This window comes from Dasypus novemcinctus, chromosome 5, assembly GCF_030445035.2.
Source record: "Dasypus novemcinctus isolate mDasNov1 chromosome 5, mDasNov1.1.hap2, whole genome shotgun sequence".
NCBI lineage: Eukaryota > Metazoa > Chordata > Mammalia > Cingulata > Dasypodidae > Dasypus > Dasypus novemcinctus.
The window spans coordinates 79,720,784-79,739,527 of record NC_080677.1 but is presented as its reverse complement, the minus strand read 5'-3'; the positions used below and the strand labels follow the sequence as shown (position 1 = coordinate 79,739,527).

The following is an 18,744-nucleotide window of genomic DNA, read 5'->3' as shown; positions in this document are numbered from 1 at the left end:
ACATGGAGAGCTAGCCCACGTGGAGTGCTGACCTATGCAGCATGCTGGCCTGAGCGGAAAGCTGGCACAACAAAAAGAGACACAGAAGAGGGACAATAAGAGACACAACAGACCAGGGAACTAAGGAAGCGCAAGAGATTGAATACCTCTCTCCCACTCTGGAAGGTCCCAGGATTGGTTTCCGGTGCCACCTAAAGAGAACTCAAGCAGACACAAAAGAACACACAGCGAATGGACATAGAAAGCAGATAGCGAGTGCAAAACAATGAAGGGGGGTGGAGTGGGGAATAAATAAATAAATCTAAAAAAAAAAAAAAAAGACAGCAAGGAAACACAATGAGAGATGCAACAAATCAGGGAGCAGAAGAGGTGGCTCAGGTGATAAGCACCTCCCTCCCACATGGGAGGTCCCCAGGTTCAGCTCCCAGTGCCTTCTAGAAAGAAAAGACCAGCACACAACAAATGGACACAGCAAATGCAAACAACGAGGGGGTGGGGAGAAATAAATAAATAAATCTTTTTTTAAAAAAAAAAAGATTATTTCTTTCATCCCTCTTAAAACCAGCCATTATTTTTAAAAAAGATATATTAAAATTTCACACAGTACAATACATTATAAGAAATCTTCAAAATGGAGAGCAACTTTGGTGTGGTAATTAAGGTCGTCAGTTTATCACATGTGACATCTAACTTCATTTAATTCTCCATTAACAAAATCCAACTCTTTTGATCCATGTGGCAGCATGCACCTTGAGAGAAGCAAAAATCTCAACTCTACTTTTTACTAATTATGTGGCCTTAGGTAAGTTTGTTAATCTCCTTGAGCTGCATTTCTTTTTTAAAATGGCAATAATAATACCTAGTAGATATTATACACAAAATACCTTGCTCAATAGAGGAAAGTTGATTGATAATATGTTACAGATAGTTGTATGGATACAGAGAGCTCTGTATTCAGTACCACAAATGAAAAAATTAGAAGAAAAAATTATTTATGATTTAGAATTAAACAAATAAAAAGATCTCGGCACTTAGAACAGTTCTAAAAAAATGCTAATATAGTTCTTTAAAACAGGCTTTTGAATATTAAACAAGATTGCATGTAAATTAAAGTACTTCCAAATTAAGATACAATGCTCACGCTAAGAGTAGCAGAAAATATTAGTTTCTTAATATTGGATTACGGGGAAGCGGACCTGGCCCAATGGATAGGGCTTCCGCCTACCAGATGGGAGTTCCACGGTTCAAACCCAGGGCCTCCTTGACCCATGTGGAGCTGACCCACATGCAGTGCTGATATGTGCAAAGAGTGCCATGCCACACAGGGGTGTCCCCCGCGTAGGGGAGCCCCACGTGCAAGGAGTGCACCCTGTAAAAGAGAGCCGCCCAGCACGAAAGAAAGTCCAGCCTGCCCAGGCGTAGCGCCACACACATGGAGAGCAGACGCAGCAAGATGACGCAACAAAAAGAGACAGATTCCCGGTGCCGCTGACAAGGATAGAAGCGGTCACGGAAGAACACACAGCGAATGGACACAGAGAACAGACAACTGGGGTGGGGGGGAAGGGGACAGAAATAAAAATAAATAAATCTTTAAAAAAAAATTAGTGGATTAAGGGTAAAGAAATCATAAGGAAAAATGTTAAGCACTACTGAAAATTGAACAAGTAAAAAGCTACTGAGAATATTTCATTATACACAAAACATTTTAGTGTCTTCAATTATATACAAATTCAGTCTTTAAAAGCACCATAAACTCTTCAACAAATTTGATGAATTCTGTCAGCAGATGGCTCTAGTGACTCAGAAATATCTTATTATCAAATACTATTGCAAAATAAGGGTAGTAAAAATATACTGAACCTCAGAAATTTATAGTCAAAAAGGGTCACATCAACAATTCAAGCCCCTCTTTTCAAATTAAGATATTAAAGCCTAGAAAAATTAAATGACTTGTTTAAAGGTTCACTAGCATGTTAGTGGCAGAACAAAACGAACCCAGATGCCTTTCTTCAGTACTCAGTCAACAAATACTTATTATTACTTTGTGCCATGTATAGATAATAGGAGCCTTTCTCCAAAGTAATTCACCTCTACCTTACATGTTACATTTATGAATTTGTCTACCTCATCCAAAATACACAACTATAAAAGCTGATTATAATGATTTCTAATAGTACTGAGGAATATTTGATAGTAATGATAATATTAAAAGGAAAATACTGTTAGCAATCATGTTCCCAGACTCTAGGAAGAAAAGTGATTTCCTTTTCTGTTTAAAAGTGACTAGGGAAAGAAGAAACTTAACATTCTCCATATAAATCTCTTCCCACTTTCCATCTCCAGAAGGATTTTCCACCTCTTTTTGCTTATGTAACCAATTTAGGAATTCAGATGGTTGAGATGTCAGAGACAGAGGAGGCAAAAAGGAATAGAAGAGCTAAGTTCAATTAGGATAATAATTTATCATTCTGAACAGCTGAACTCTTGGCTCAACTTTCCCGTCTAGTGATAAGAGTATCTAGGTTCCTTCTTCTTTACAATTCCTTATCCTTGAAAGCAAAGACCGATAATACCTTTATTGTACAGTTATTTATTATATTAAATTTACTACAGCCAGGACCGACAAGTACCACATACCAAAACAAAGTAGTTATGAATCATTCTCTATAATATCAGTAAAGGTGCTGTGACTGAAAGAGCCTAACATCAGCACATGTGCCTCTATCACTTATCACTCTAAAACGTAAGTTTCCTCATCTATAAATTGACAATATTTACCTCATAGCTATGTCCTCATCTTTCTTATTCAGAAATGGAGAGAATGTTATGATTTCACTTTTACAACTTTCATAACTAAGTTTAGGCTTCACTGTTCTTTTCTCCTCTGAGATCCTTTATCTAGTCTAGAACTGCTCTGTCCAATACAGTAGTCATCAGTGACATGCTAGTGAGCGTTTGAAATGTGACTAGTTTGAATTGAGATGTGCTGGAATACAAACCAGGGGAAGTTGATTTGGCTCAATGGATAGAGCATCCACCTTCCACAAGAGAGGTCCAAGGTTCAAACCCAGGGCCTCCTGACCCGTGTGGTGAAGCTGGCCCACATGCAGTGCTGATGCATGCAAGGAGTACCCTGCCACTCAGGGGTGTCGCCCACGTAGGGGAGCCCCAGGCACAAGGAATACACCCTGAAGGAGAGCCACCCCATGCGAGAAAAATGCAGCCTGCCCAGGAGTGGGGCCGCACACACAGAGAGCTGACACAACAAGATAATGCAACAAAAAAAGACAGATTCCCGGTGCCACTGACAAGAATACAAGTGGACACAGAAGAACACATAGCGAATGGACACAGAAAGCAGACAATGGGGGGGGGGGGGGTGGAAATATATACAAGCCAGATTTCAAAGACAGCATGAAAAAAAAAGAACATAAACTATCTCAATTTTTATATTATTTGCTGAAATATTTGGGGTATATTAAGTTAAATAAAATATAAAATAAAAAATAATTTCACCCTTCTTTTAAACCTTTTTAATGTGGTTACTACAACTTTTAAAAATTATACAAATGGTTCCCATTATATTTCTATTGGACAACATGTTCTACAGTACCCAAATGATAATTTCCATAACAACAGGGATAGACTTTTATACTTCACCTTTGTAACCCCAGCCTCCAGCAAAACTCTTCACAAAGCTAATGCTTATAAATGATGATTCAAAATGTGCTTCATCTTAGAATGTTAGTCTTACCCTACAAAATTATGCTATAAGTAGTCTACTTTTAGCATTAGCCTACATTTATAGACATGCAATTAACAAAAAACTTTACAGAAATAACTTTCTGGTAAGAAAGGTAGCTTCTTGATTATTCCAATTATCATCATTTTAATTATAAAGCTAAAAAATACATTTACATCTAGCTCAATTTTCTCTTAAAATATATTATCTTATGGAAAACAAGTGTAGCTCAATGGTTGAGCACCTGCTTTGCACATACAAGGTCCCGGGGTTCAACTCCTGATACCACCTAAAAAAAAGATAGAAGGATAGATAGATAGCTATAGATAGATATGGATACATACACTCTTTCTCACATTTTCTTATTGTACCATGGATTATGCCAGGTACTAGTAAGAAAATAAGTCTGTCATTATGTTAAGATTCAAAAGTGGCTAATACGCAATTTTTTAGGGTATCTTAGAGAGTACCCAATGTAGTTGTCAGCTTCAACTCTTTCTATTCACCAAAGTCTAGGTGTTGGTCTTTGTGAGTATGTATAGTAAAAAGTTATTTTTTAATAAGTCCTCTTTAGCTAAATCTGACCATGGAATGTCTACTAATGCTTTATGTATCTAGGCTTAAGAAACAAAATTTTATTCTTATTAAAGCATACTTACCTCAAAGTCTATCAATCCTCACTAATAAACTGTTCCTAAAATACTTTAAAAAACTATTCTCTTTGGGTCAAATATTTAGGAGAGCCAACTCTAAGCAAGGTAATAGGAAAAAGGAAAAAGGAAAATACAAAATCTCTACCCTGAAGGGAGGGCAAAACAAACCCAAGATTTTTCAAAACTTAGTGATGAGAAGTAAACAAATATGTAACAAAGAAGAAGGGAATAACGAGTTTTATTTTAAAGATATAGTAATCCAAGAACAGATGTTACTGAGAAAGGACATAATGAACTAGAATTTAGCAAACCCTTTCTTTACAGATCCTGAATTAGACCTTCAACATCCTATCTATAACACTATAGGTAAACCAGATGAACTAAGTAATCTAAAAAGGACTCTTTTATGGTCTTAGAAGTGAATATAAATTTGGTCTAGTATATTCATTCACTCAATAAAAAATCACTGAATACCTCCTAAATTTTAAATTTGTAATAACAACATATAGCCACATGAGTACCATAAAATGTAGTTCTTTTTAACGTTTTATTTTGAAATACAGACTCATAGGAGGTTGCAAAGAAATGTACAGGGAAGTCCTGTGCACCCTTCTTCCAGCCTCCTGCATTTTATACAACTATGGTACCTTTTGACTATACATTTGAAATAAACAGGAAGCAACATGTTAATTACAACTATCAAAATTTCTTGAGAAAATAGTTCCAAAAGCTTTATGCTTCTTAGAAAGGGGGAAATTTTAACTTATGGGTCTTTTTAAGGTTTTATATAAAAAGGAAAATTTAGAAGTTTGAAAATTAAAGCACGAAAATTCTGATGTTTGTCCTACAATAAAAAATAATTGACACTACCTATAGTATCTGTGTCCACTGAATGGGGAAAATTATGTCTGAGGGACATACAACTGTCTGTAGAATAAAAAATTAAAAAATGACAACAAAAACACATTTCCTAAAACAGGAATGTTTCTTTTTTTTTTTTTAATTAATTTATTTATTTCTCCTCCCCACCCTCCCCCAGTTGTCTGCTTTCTGTGTCCATTCCCTGCATGTTCTTCTGTAGGAATGTTTCTTAAAAGATGGTCATTCTGTAACTACCTACAACTTTTCCCATAATAAAAATGGTCACATTTTACCAAAAGATTTCACTACATAATGAAATAATACTCTATAAGTGCATTTAATAAGGAAATCACGCAAGTAGCTATTATCTCCACTGCCCTCTTTCAATATATTATTCATTCCCTTTAACTATACAATTAATATGTGGGCTTTGGTTCTGCTTATAAGTTGAATGGTTCATATAGGACAATTAAGCACAGGTGTATCTCATTTTGCATACTAAACAAATTCTTATCTAATATATAAAAAACATTTTCATAAATTAAATCCTGTACTAATTACTTTTAAAAGACGTATTTTTTTAAAAGACTACCAAGATGTGGTTTTAGGAAACAAAGAATCTTTGATTACTACCAATAAATGCAAATACTGATAACCATCATCAGATTTGGATTTGCATCAGAGGCTTCACATTAAGAAACTCTAATACTTTATTAAGAAACTCTAATACTTTAAACTTAGAACTCATTGCTTCCCAAACCTTCCTTAGTAGTGTCCCTGTTTAGGCAAGATGAGTGGCAGTCAACTGTCACAAAAGTGCTTTGCTTGGGAATCCATTATTTTACAATAAAAATAACTTATACCTCATACAAAACACAAAATAGCCTTTTTTTTTTTTGAGGGGCTGGGGATTGACCTTGTATGTGGCAAGCCATCACTCAACCACTGAACCACATCAGCTCCCCTACAAAACAGCTCTTTAAATATTATAGCAGTCATACAGTGAAAATGGATTGTGTAGTATATTACAGGAATATTATAGAGTATCTCTGAAGCTTTTCCAGTGGCAAAAGCAGGAGTAGTAAAACTACTAACTCACTTGAAATGGCAACGGAAGGAGGCACAATAACAGCATTTTATTACCTTCCATAGAGCAGCGTCTCAGGAAATTTAAAATGAATCAATCCCTCCCCACACATTTTTTTGAAACTTAAATTCCATGAAATTCAGCTTTCTGGCTGATAAGAGTCCCATTAAACATGATACATCTATATATTGAACCAAAGAACAAACATAAGCATCTCTCATTCCTCAGTTTCCAACACTGTCACCTGAACCCCTTGCAATTTCTAAGAACAATCCACATAGCAGTAACTTAGTATTAAGTGGCTCATCATTCAAAAACAAAAGACAATAAAAATCTAACCAGAGAATTCCCTGGACCAAACAGTCTAGGCAAGAGAACAATCTTTCACTGAATCCATCAGAAATGGCTCCTATAAAAGCCAACAGTTGAAATATGAAACATAAATGCATGAAGTTAAAACCTAGAGTATAGGTTTCTAGGATATAGGATGAGTGTTGAGAAGAGTTACTGATGCTTAATATATGTAGAAGTTTTAATTGGCTTGTCTGTAGAAGTGTGAAAATGGGTAGAGTTGATGGTAACACATTATATTGAATATAACTAACAGCAGATTTATAAATGGGATTGTGCCTGAAGGGGGTAGTCTAGGAATATAAATGTCAATTCAAAGAAAGCTAGAGAATAATCTAGGGACTGAGTAACACAGTGAACCCAGAGGTGGATAAGAAATGTGATTAGTAGTACAAATACAAGAATGTTCTTCTATGAACCAGAACAAATCTACATCACCATTACAAGGTGGTAAGACTATGAAAATACATGGGAAAAATATAATTAATGTGAACTATGGACTATAGTTAACAGTAATACTGCAATATGCTTCCACAAATCTCAAAGAAGTACTGTGTTAATAATAGAGGGTATGGAAAAAACATACCAAATGTATACTATAGACCATACTTAGTGGTAATAGTCCAATAAGGATATTTCATAATCTATAACAAATGTTTTACAACAATGTAGTATGTTGGTGGAGGGGTGCTATATGGGAATTCTGCACATTTGCATGTTTTGTAAGCACACAACTTCTCTTATAAAAATATATATTTTAAAAAGCAACAGTTGTCAAAATAATCATCCAGAAGGATATACTCCCTCTTTCACTTATTTAAAAATGGCTTGAATTATGTTTTTCAACTCCACTTCTTTAAGAAAAAAAGTAAATGCCATGTTTAAAAGGATGTTACAATATTAAAAAGAAAGTCAAGGTTTAAGTTTAAAATCAAGTTATTTCCCCAATATAAACAAGACAGGCCTTACAATTAAAAAATCAAAATAAAACTACTATCTTGATTCTTGACACCAAAATTAACAAACAGAAAAAATAAAAACAATCAGAAAACAATATAGCATTTTGGCTCAAAACAGTTATGAAAGTACTGACAGTTAAAGAAAGTTTTGCCTTTAAATGCGTGATATTTTATTTTAGCCAAGAATCTAAAATAAGGAAAAACATAAATATAAAATAAGCACTGCATGGTTATGCTAAAATATTGTATGAAATCTTTTATTTTTCCCTATCTAAAATACCTTTAATTTAAATACTTACTCTGAGCCTGCAGCCATTTCCAAGTATGACGTTTCTGCTGTATCAACCCCCAATGGGATCACTATGCTCATGACGTTCGCCTCTGGTAAATTCGATTACTATGGAGTCCTATGCATTGGTATCCAAAACACTGGGGCATGCCAGCCACAGTGCTCATTGCAAACATCTAAGTGCATCCACAAACCCTGTTTAAAAGGAAGGGGAACAATAAAGTTAAGAACTATCTTCACATTTCTAGCAACATCCTCACTATAACAATTAACAACAAGTAAAATACATTAAACTATTAAAGTCTCAATATAAATTGGAATTTGCTCAGGTAGGCTCTCTTTTATTTATTTTTCTAGAATTAAGTTACATGATCACGATTTTGTAAAAGTTTCTGAATCATATTCCCCTTAGGCAATTAATTTAGGATGCCATGAGAAAGATTATTTAAGGCATACTGCTTAATGAAGAACCAACAAATATTCATTTTGAAAGACAAAATGGAATGTCTTATAACAGTGGTATCCCTAAATAAGCTTTCCTGGTTTAGTGAGTGATCTAACAATATACTGTCTAACAAATACTGAGCTATACTATGGACTAAGAACCACATCAAGTTTTTTACCTGGATAATCTATTTAATCCTGACAACAACTCTGAGGTAGATATCCCCATTTTACCACTAAGGAATACAAAACCAAGAAAGGTTAAATAACCAGTTTAAGATGAAACCAGGATTTTATCCAACTTCCACTCTACTAAATAAGGAAAATCATTTTATTTATAATTAGAGAAATTGTTTAACAGTGGTTGTCAGGATACAAATACATGGATATTGAAGAGGTTCTCTATTTCATCAGTTAGTATTAACTCCCTAAAGTTGTTAAGCCCTACTATAGATAACTGGTAAAGAAAACTAATAAATCTGAAGTGAGTTTTAAACAAATTTGCTATAGTAACTGAAAGATATTTAGTTCCAACACCAATTTTTCTCATCTAAACTCACTATGTAATATTTGCTATAAGTATGGGCTACAAAATATTTACTCAAAATCTTTTCAGCAATGATATAGAACAACCCAGGAACAAAACAGATACAGATAATCCTATAAACTAGAATAGCACAACAGTCAAAATTGTCCATCCCTGTAATGTTATATCTATAATAGTTCAAGATCAGTATTTCTTCAAATAGTATCTGTTTTTTAAAAGATTTATTTTTTTTGGGAAACGGACTTGGCCCAGTGGTGAGGGCGTCCGTCTACCATATGGGAGGTCCGCGGTTCAAACCCCGGGCCTCCTTGACCCGTGTGGAGCTGGCCATGCGCAGTGCTGATGCGCGCAAGGAGTGCCGTGCCACGCAAGGGTGTCCCCCGCGTGGGGGAGCCCCACGCGCAAGGAGTGCGCCCGTGAGGAAAGCCGCCCAGCCTGAAAAGAAAGTGCAGCCTGCCCAGGAATGGCGCCGCCCACACTTCCCGAGCCGCTGACGACAACAGAAGCGGACAAAGAAACAAGACGCAGCAAATAGACACCAAGAACAGAGAACAGACAACCTGGGGGGGGGGTAATTAAATAAATAAATAAATCTTTAAAAAAAAAAAAAAAAAAAAAAAAAAAAAAAAAAAAAATAAAAGATTTATTTTTTTATTTACTTCTCTCCCCTTCCCCCTCCAGTTGTCTGCTCTCTGTGCCCATATGCTGTGTGTTCTTCTGTGTCCGCCTCTTTTTTTAAGGATTTTTATTTTATTTTTATTTCTGTCCCCTTCCTGGCCCCCCCACCCTGGTGTCTGCACTCTGTGTCCATTCGCTGTGTGTTCTGTGTCCACTTGCATTCTTGTCAGCAGCACTGGGAATCTGGGTCTCTTTTTGTTGTGTCATCTTGCTGCATCAGCTTTCCGTGTGTGCGGAGCCACTCCTGGGCGGGCTGTGCTTTTTTCCCGCGGGGTGGTTCTCATGGGGCACACTCCCTACACGTGGGGCTCCCCTACATGGGACACCACTGCATGGCATGGCACTCCTTGCATGCATCAGCACTGCATATGGGCCAGCTCACCACATGAGTCAGGAGGCCCTGGGTTTGAACCCTAAACCTCCCATATGGTAGGTGGACGCTCTATCAGTTGAGCCAAATTTGCTTCCCTGCTTGTATTCTTGTCACTGGCACCAGGAATCTGTGTTTCTTTTTGTTGCATCATCTTGCTGCGTCAGCTCTCCATGTATATGGTGCCACTCTTGGTCAGGTTGCGCCTTTGTCGCACAGGATGGCTCTCCTTATAGGGTGCACTCCTTTTGTGTAGGGATCCCCTACACGGGGGACACCCCGATGTGGCATGGCATTCTTTGCCATGCATCAGCACTGCACATGGACCAGCTCATCACACAGGTCAGGAGGCCCTGGGTTTGAACCCTGGACTTCCCATGTGATAGGCGAATGCTCTATCAGTTGAGCCAAATGTGTTTCCTAAATAGTATCTGTTGTAGTAATCTTTAAAGTTTACAAGTAAGCTTGAGTCTACCTACTCAAGTTAAATTGGATCTATTTCACTGATAATATAGATTATGAAATCATATCATATGGGGAAAAATACCAAAATGAGGAAATAAGGCAATGACAGTGGTCTGAATTCTCCAAAAAACACTTGTCTTTACTTTAAACTATGTGTAACTGGGGAGAAGTACTTAAGCACAAATTATTATAATAAAAATAGAAAATAGACAATTGCACCTAAAAGTTAAAAACACAAGTTCTGGAGCCTGCTTCTACTACTTTTTCAAAGTTTGAGTAGACAGATTATTTAACCTTCCTGAGTATCAATTTCTTTGTTTATAAAAATGAACAGATTTATTCTCAGACATTTTCTGAAAAGAAAATTAAGTAATGAATGCAAAGTATTTTGTATACTGCCATACATACATAGTAATAAAAAGATGGCAGCCACATAACAAGAAGAGTTGCCCTTATTTCATCACATAAAAATATGCAGACAAGAAATCTCTCTAGCTCTCATTTTTTAAAAAATCATCTAGGGAAGCGGGTGTAGCTCAGTGGTTTGAGCACCTGCTTCCCATGTCTATGATCCTGGGTTCAATCCCCAGTACCTCTTAAAAAAGAAAAAAAATTATATGGGAGCAGACGTAGCTCAAGTGGCTAAGCACCTGCTTCCTATGTACAAGGTCTTGGATTCAATCGCCATTACTTCCTAAATAATTTTTTAAAATAAAATAAAATAAAATAAAAATAAAAAGGGTCATCTAATAGCTTTCAAAAATAACGTAACAGTGGCTCCCCACCTTCCACATTTTAACACTGTTACGTCACCAAAGCCTCCCCCAAAGACAATTATAGCAGGGTAAGAAACAGGGAAGTTGTTCTACTTTCTTTTCTGTATGTTTTACTTCCTAAAATTCTTACTTATTAATCTGCACAAAACGATGAAATCATAAAATTTCCAAATGACAAAATGCAAAAGTACAAAAACTTTGTGCTACTCAAACGTTATGTAGCATTTTGTATTTCTTCAAAATGCTGAATGAAGGCTTGGACCTAACAGATTAACAAGTACAATTTTTTTTAAAAAATTCTCTTCCTTGTTGGTACCATCTAAACAGAAGTTGTGGGGAGGAGATGTAGATCAGTGGCTAAGCACCTGCTTCCCATGTGCTAGGTCCTGGGTTCAATCTCCGGTACCTCCATAAAAAAATTTTAAGTAAATAGAAAAGTTTTCTTCAGCTCAGTTTACCTACAGGTTAGACTCATAGGACATCTTTTATTTTAGGTGTATGTTAAATCAATATTTAGTTGTGCATTTTTATACCCAAGGCAGAAAATGGAAAACAGAAATCAAGTCATTATATATTCTTTAGGGTAATATTTGCCGTATAAAAGAATCTATGTGGGTATATATTTAATAATGTGCTTCTTTTAATCGCAAATATACAATCATCAATAAACACTATACTTAAGCTTGTAAATAGCAGTGAAGGGGTTGCCATAAACCTATTTTGCACACTGACTTATAATTGTAAGTACTGCCCGTCTCTTAAATTCTGCATAGTGCCTGGAACACAACAGGCACTCTAACAATGATTGGCGAATAAATGAGAGCACCTGGGATAAAAATGGAGCCTTGCTGAGGTGTGTGGGAATGGGATATATGGGAGCCTCTCATATTTTTAATGTAACATTTTGTGTGATCTACGAACCTTTAAAAAATAGTAACAAAAAAAATGCAGCCTTAGCCTCATTAACCGAGTGAGTTGTCAATCTATACAAATAAGTGCTATTAAACAACTACATGTCACCTTCTCCAGAAACACGTCTCTCTCAAATACAGAATTTCATCACCAGGATAAAGACAAATAATAACATCTAAAAAAAGAACCGCAGACTCCAAGTGTGAGTCAATAAGGGAAAAGATACCTGTAAATTTACTTTCAAGAGATCAGATGACAAGACGTCATATGTATTTAGATCCCAAAATGGCAATTATTTCACTATATTCATTAAAACCAAAAATCTCTATAGCCAGAAAACTCGCCGTGCTTAAAAATCCAGTTGGGATTTAATAAAATAAAATAAAATTCATTTGGGTCAAGTCATTGTATCTTTAAAAGTAAGAAGAAGAAGAAAAAGGAAAGCCAATATAGTAAGTGGAAAACATATGAGCATATAACACAGGCATAAGGGAGAAAAATTCAACACAATCTAAATAATTACTATGAAGTACCTACATCTTATATGTGAAAAAAAAATCAGTCATCCAACAGGTAAGTAAAATATATACAACATACAATGAGAATAAATGACAGCCATTAAAGAAATAATATAAAAGGAAATACCATGAGATGTCTGAGGTCCAAGAAAGAATAAATGTCTTCACAAAACCTGCTATCCAGAATAGACCTAGAAACCAAGTGAACATAGGAGTATTGAGCTATTTTTCAAATGACATAAAATTAGAGGTACTTCTGACTAATATGGTACCCAAAACCAAAGAGACTCCCAAAGACAGCAGCTAATTCTTGAAAGGATAAATTTATTCATATTTTAACAAAACTGAATGTAAACATAAGGGAATAATCAAAGATAAATATCAAACCAAACTGAAAAGAAATTGGAAAAATATATTAGAAACAGATTTAGCAAAGTAAACGCAACAATAAAAAAAAAACACCAAAATCCTAAAAGCATGAAAAACAAGATAAAAGGAAAAGCAATTAAAGTAGAAATTAATCTGAAAAACTGGAAGACTGAGGCTGCTTTTAAGATGATATTAAAAAGTACAGAAAACAAAAAAATACCACTGAAAAGACAAATGTGATATCCAAAAGGGAAAAAGAAAAAAAATACCAAAAATTTTTCTTTCTAAAACCACTAATAAACATGCCTAATCAATCTCTTTGAAGAAAGTGACACTTGCTAGTATATTTCAGTCCTTTATAAGTACCTTAACACCGCTCAATAAATATTTAAACTTAAATCGATATTAATATTTTGGACAGTAAGTCACTAAAAGAATAGGCAAGTGAATTTTTGGCTCAATTACTAATGGCAAAGAACTTGAAAAATATTATGACAGATCATGCATCCAAGATTTCCTTAAAAATGAGAATTCAAACTGCCTTCAATATACATTTAAGATTTTTAATTTCTAGGAGTTGAATAAGGCATAAAAATAAGAATACTGGTTGATCAAGATCTTTAAAGTTACTATCTATGAAACTGTGGACAAGTCATTTCATTGCTCTGGGTTTCAACTGAAAATGGAAGTTGGTTGGGTTGATGATCTCACAATTTAAACCTTACAATCACAACTATATTAATTATTATATGGCATATTAATCTATTAAATAGATTCCTGAATATCAGAATGATAGTATATCAGATTCTAAAAAGCTACCAAAAAATCAGACAACAAAATGTATCTCTCCAATTAGGTTAATATTAATATCAGATAGTGTTTCACAAACACTTATCTGATACTAAAACCTCCCCAACTAGTGGATATAATAATAATGACAGCAAATATTTAGAGAGTGCTTACAATGTTAAATCTCACAATGAGCCTATAAGGTAGGTATAATTACTATTATCTCCATTTTACAGAGGAGGCAGCGGTTAAACTTGTTCAAAGCTTCACAGTTAATTAATAGCAGAGATAGGATTTAAACCCTAGTAGTCTGAGTCCAGAGTCTACATATTAGTAGTAATTTCACTACCTGAAATTAAAACTTGCCAATCAGAAAAATAATCAAGAATTTACAGTTAAGGAAAAAAAATTGATAACTGCCTCTCTCAAAAAGGGAAAGTAAATAAATACCTAAGTATATCACTCCAGAATATCTGGACTGCATTTATTCTGGGACATTAAATGATAGTACAGCAAGAAAAATTACATAACTCCTCCCCTAAACCTGATCCACTCAATAATAATGCACTAAACTTATGTCCATTCAATAAAGATATCCATTCAGTAAAAATCACTAAAACTACCACAAAGTGGAGGTGCATGGGCTCAAAGTCTAAAATTTGTGTTTAAAATATTTCAGGGATGGTGCAAAGCACATAATCAAAAGATAAAGATATTCAAATTCCCACTAATATTCAGGAACAAGCACATGTTTCAATAGTGAGTTCAAAGCAACCCCAAAACTATCAAACCATGCTCCAAATCTGAGATTACCTGCCACCTAATTATACTCAATTCCTTACAGAGAACTAATTATTAAACAAAGACCATCTACCAAACTGGTTAAATTATAATTTGAGTCTCCCTTTAATAACAATTTGATTTCTAGAGAGGACAAAAAATTTCACCAATTCAACTTACATTATAATACTTTTATAACAAATCTCCGTTTAGAAAAATCTGTCTTCTTGTAGTCAAGGGTATTACTGGTGGATCTACTTGAAAAATGGAAACCTACATGCAAAATCAATGTTCAAGAGGTACATTTTCTTGTTCTATAAAAGAATTTCAAGGGAAGCAGATGTGGCTCAAGTGACTGGGCTTCTGCCTACCATAGGGGAGGTCCCAGGTTTGGTCTCCCAGTGCCTCCTGGAAAAGGTGAGCTGGCGTGGCAGCGGGCAGGCGTGGCAAGCTGGCTCAACAAGATGATGGAACAAAAGAGACACAAAGAGGAAATACAATAAGTGATATAACAAACCAGGGAGCTGAGGTGGCTCAGGTGATTGAGCACCTCTCTTCCACATGGGAGTCCCAGATTCAGTTCCTGGTGCCTCCAAAAGAGAAGACGAGCAACCAAGAGCACACAGAGGCCACAAATGATGAGTTGGGGGGGGAGGGGTGAAAAAATAAATCTTAAAAAACCTTTTTTCAAAAATTTCACTGTTCTATAATACAATCTCAATCAACTGTTACTACTAAATTAACTATCAAAACAGCAATGCTTCAGCTTTTACACTTTGTCACTTATTAATAAAGATAACTTTCTTGAAGCCATAGTTTCCTCATCTGTAAATGAGAATAATCATCAAATATATTTCTGAATTTTTTCAAGGACTGTATGGTGCCACTCAGTCAAGTTCAGCTATTATTACCAGTTAAAATTCTTGGGAGTTAAGAGGAGTGGTTGTAGCTTAGAGGTTGAATACCTGCTTCTCATGTACAAGGTCCTAGGTTCAATCTCTGGGACTTGAAAAAAAAATTCTTGGGAGTTAAATACTTAGGAAAAGTTCTTAAGTGATGAGTATTGGAGAACAATCCCATTATTATACTTGTAAATGCGAGTAAGTTATTAAGAGTTTCTGAACTATTCCAGAGTCCATTCTTGAACATAAAGGAGAAAGCTTTACTTCTGTATTGTACTTTAAATTTAGATAATGTGTTAGAAATAGTTTCACTTAAAAGACTCCAAATTACAATTTGTAAACATACCTTTTCAATTCATTCCTTAGGGTGAAATTCTGTATATAAAGCAATAAAGTACATAAGCCACTTGAACCATGAAATCCTTTTTACAGAATTTTTTTTCAAAACAAGATCAATTCTCCTAAGATTAACCTCCTTAAAAGAATAAACTGGGGGAAGCCGATGTGGCTCAAGTGACTGGGTTCCCATCTATTATATGGGAGGTCCCACGTTCGGTTCCTAGGGCCTCCTGATGAAGGCGAGCTGGCCCATGTGGAGAGCTGGCCTGCACAGAGAGCTGGCCCACATGGAGAGATGATCCAACAAGATGGTGCAACAAAAAAGAGACACAGAAGAAAGGCAATGAAAGACACAAGAAACCAGGAAGCTAAGGTGGTAGAAACTGGGTGCCTCTCTCCCACTTTGGAAGGTCCTGGGATCAGTTCCCAGTGCCTCCTAAAAAGAAGAGAAAATAAGCAAACACAGAAGAACGTGCAGCAAATGGACACAGGGAGCAGACAACGAGCACGAGTGGCAAGGGGGGAAGGGGGGGAATAAATAAATCAAATCTTAAAAAAAAAAAAAGAATAAACTGGAAGCAGATGAAGCTCAGTGGATAAGCATCTGCCTTCCCAGGTTCAATCCCCAGTACCTCCTTTGGAGTAGAAAAAATTTTAAAGAATAAACCAATGGCAACCCTCATGATATATGATCCCCTATGAGCATCAAACCATCCTTATACAATCAAGGATGAGGCACTTACCCAAAAAATTTTTTTGCAACTCCATACTGGCAAACCCACTTTACCTTATCTTTAGGCTCACCAGAGATTTGATATTGGAATCAAGGTAAATTAAAGTACCAGTAAGAGCAACCTTTTAAATCCTATATTTAAAAAAATACATGTATGAATATGATATAGTGAATTAATTGTCCTTATATAATGGGATACAACTCTTCCTACCAGGGCTTTGTGGAAGCTATTCTCAATGCTACTTTGTAATCATAAAATGCATGCCATACTGCTCTGCCACCAACACAAAACCTTTCAACTTTAAATAAATTTCAACACCATCCAGCTTTTTTAAATGAACCATGCTATTATTTTTACTTATATTTGTCAGCCTCAAAGTATTGGGAATCATGGAACTATAGTGTAAAATCAACTAAAAATGTAGTCTTCGTACAAACAGCTATTCAGTGATTGATTTCTAGTTAGATTCCCAGAGTATAAATGTACAATTTGTGTTTTTTACACACAAAAAACAGTTCTTTGAATGTTCAAACATTCAATGTAACTAACAAAAGTGATTTCGTTCTAGAAGTTATATATTCCAACTTTCCACTGGCCATATGATCCATGACTGTTTGCCATAGGATGTACTACTTAATATACAAATGCAAAAGAAAAAACATGCACACTTAAGAATAATCAGCTCCCCAAATTTGCACTGTTATGTACGAAAGTACTGACTAGTATAAAGCATGACATAAATAACATCACATACATTAAATGTTATAAAATTTTCTTTAATTAAAAAAAAAAAATTGGGAGGCGGATCTGACTCAACTGATGGAGCATCCGCCTATCATACAGGAGGTCCAGGGTTCAAACCCAGGGTGACCTGGCCCGTGTAGTGGGCTGGCCCACGTGCAGTGCTGCCGTGCGCAAAGAGTGTTGTACCACGCAGGTGTGTTGCCTGCGTGGGGATGCCCCACGTGCAAGGAGTGCACCCTGCAAGGAGAGCCGCCCCATGTGAAGAGCGCAGCCTACCCAGGAGTGGCGCCGCACACACGGAGAGCTGACACAGCAAGATGACCCAACAAAAAAGAAACACAGATTCCCATGCTGCCTGGCGAGAATACAGGCAGACACAGAGGAGCACATAATGAAGGGACACAAGAGAGCAGACAATGAGGGTGGGGGGCAGGGGTGGGAAGGGGAGAGAAATAAAGAAAATAAATCTTAAAAAAAAAAAAAAAAAAGTTTTTTATCTACATGACTAATTTTTTAAAGTGTGCTCCCAATAGTCCTGGGGGAGTTAGGGATTGGAGATAGGAGAAAAAATTTTTAACATAAATGTACTTATGTAGTAGCTCCCAAATCTCAAGATTAAATGGAGCACTACTTGGCAATAATAAGGAACCAACTATTGATAACATGCATCAACATGCATGAATGTCAAGGGGAAAAGGGTGAGTGAAAAACACAAATCTCAAAAGGTCACATACTATATAATTCTATTTATATAAAATTCTTGAAATGACAAATTATAGGAATGCAGAACACATTAGTGGTTGGGGAAGTGGTAGTTAAGGAGAGTGGGTGTGGTTATAAGAGAGCAACACCAGGGATCCTTATGGTGATGAAACTATTCTTCATCTTGACTGTGGTGGTAGATACAAGAAACAACACATGTAATAAAACGGCACAAAAGTAAATACACACATGTACACACACACACACACACACAAATAAGTACAAGTAAAACTGGGGGAAATCTGGATAAGATGGGTAGATTGCATCAAAGACAATATCCTGGTCATGACACTACTATAGTTTTACAAGATGCTACCACTGAGGGATATTTGGCTACAGGAAACACAGATTCTCTCTGTATTATTTCTTTTTTTTTTTTTTTTTTTTAAAGATTTATTTATTTATTTAATTTCCCCCCCTCCCCTGGTTGTCTGTTCTTGTTGTCTATTTGTTGCGTCTTGTTTCTTTGTCCGCTTCTGTTGTTGTCAGCGGCACGGGAAGTGTGGGTGGCGCCATTCCTGGGCAGGCTGCACTTCCTTTTCACGCTGGGGGGCTCTCCTTACGGGGCGCACTCCTTGCGCGTGGGGCTCCCCCACGTGGGGGACACCCTTGCGTGGCACGGCTCTCCTTGCGCGCATCAGCACTGCGCATGGGCCAGCTCCACACGGGT

At 36.2% G+C, this 18,744-nt stretch overlaps 1 protein-coding gene across 5 annotated transcripts in view; it reads right to left on the bottom strand.

Moving 5' to 3' along the window:
* Positions 1-18,744, bottom strand: part of KMT2E (lysine methyltransferase 2E (inactive)) — a 112,156-nt gene that overhangs the window by 69,200 nt on the left and 24,212 nt on the right. For 2 of the 5 annotated variants that reach the window (XM_058297123.2, XM_058297126.2), the window contains exons 2-3: positions 12,783-12,846; positions 7,956-8,140 (exon numbers count right to left, since the gene is read on the bottom strand). In XM_058297123.2, coding sequence (XP_058153106.1) covers positions 7,956-8,026 — 71 coding nt within the window. In that variant the 5' untranslated portion in view covers positions 8,027-8,140; positions 12,783-12,846. Of the gene's footprint in view, positions 1-7,955; positions 8,141-12,782; positions 12,847-14,964; positions 15,045-18,744 lie in introns of all 5 variants that reach the window. The other 3 variants (XM_058297124.2, XM_058297127.2, XM_071215196.1) reach the window with 2 other exon arrangements.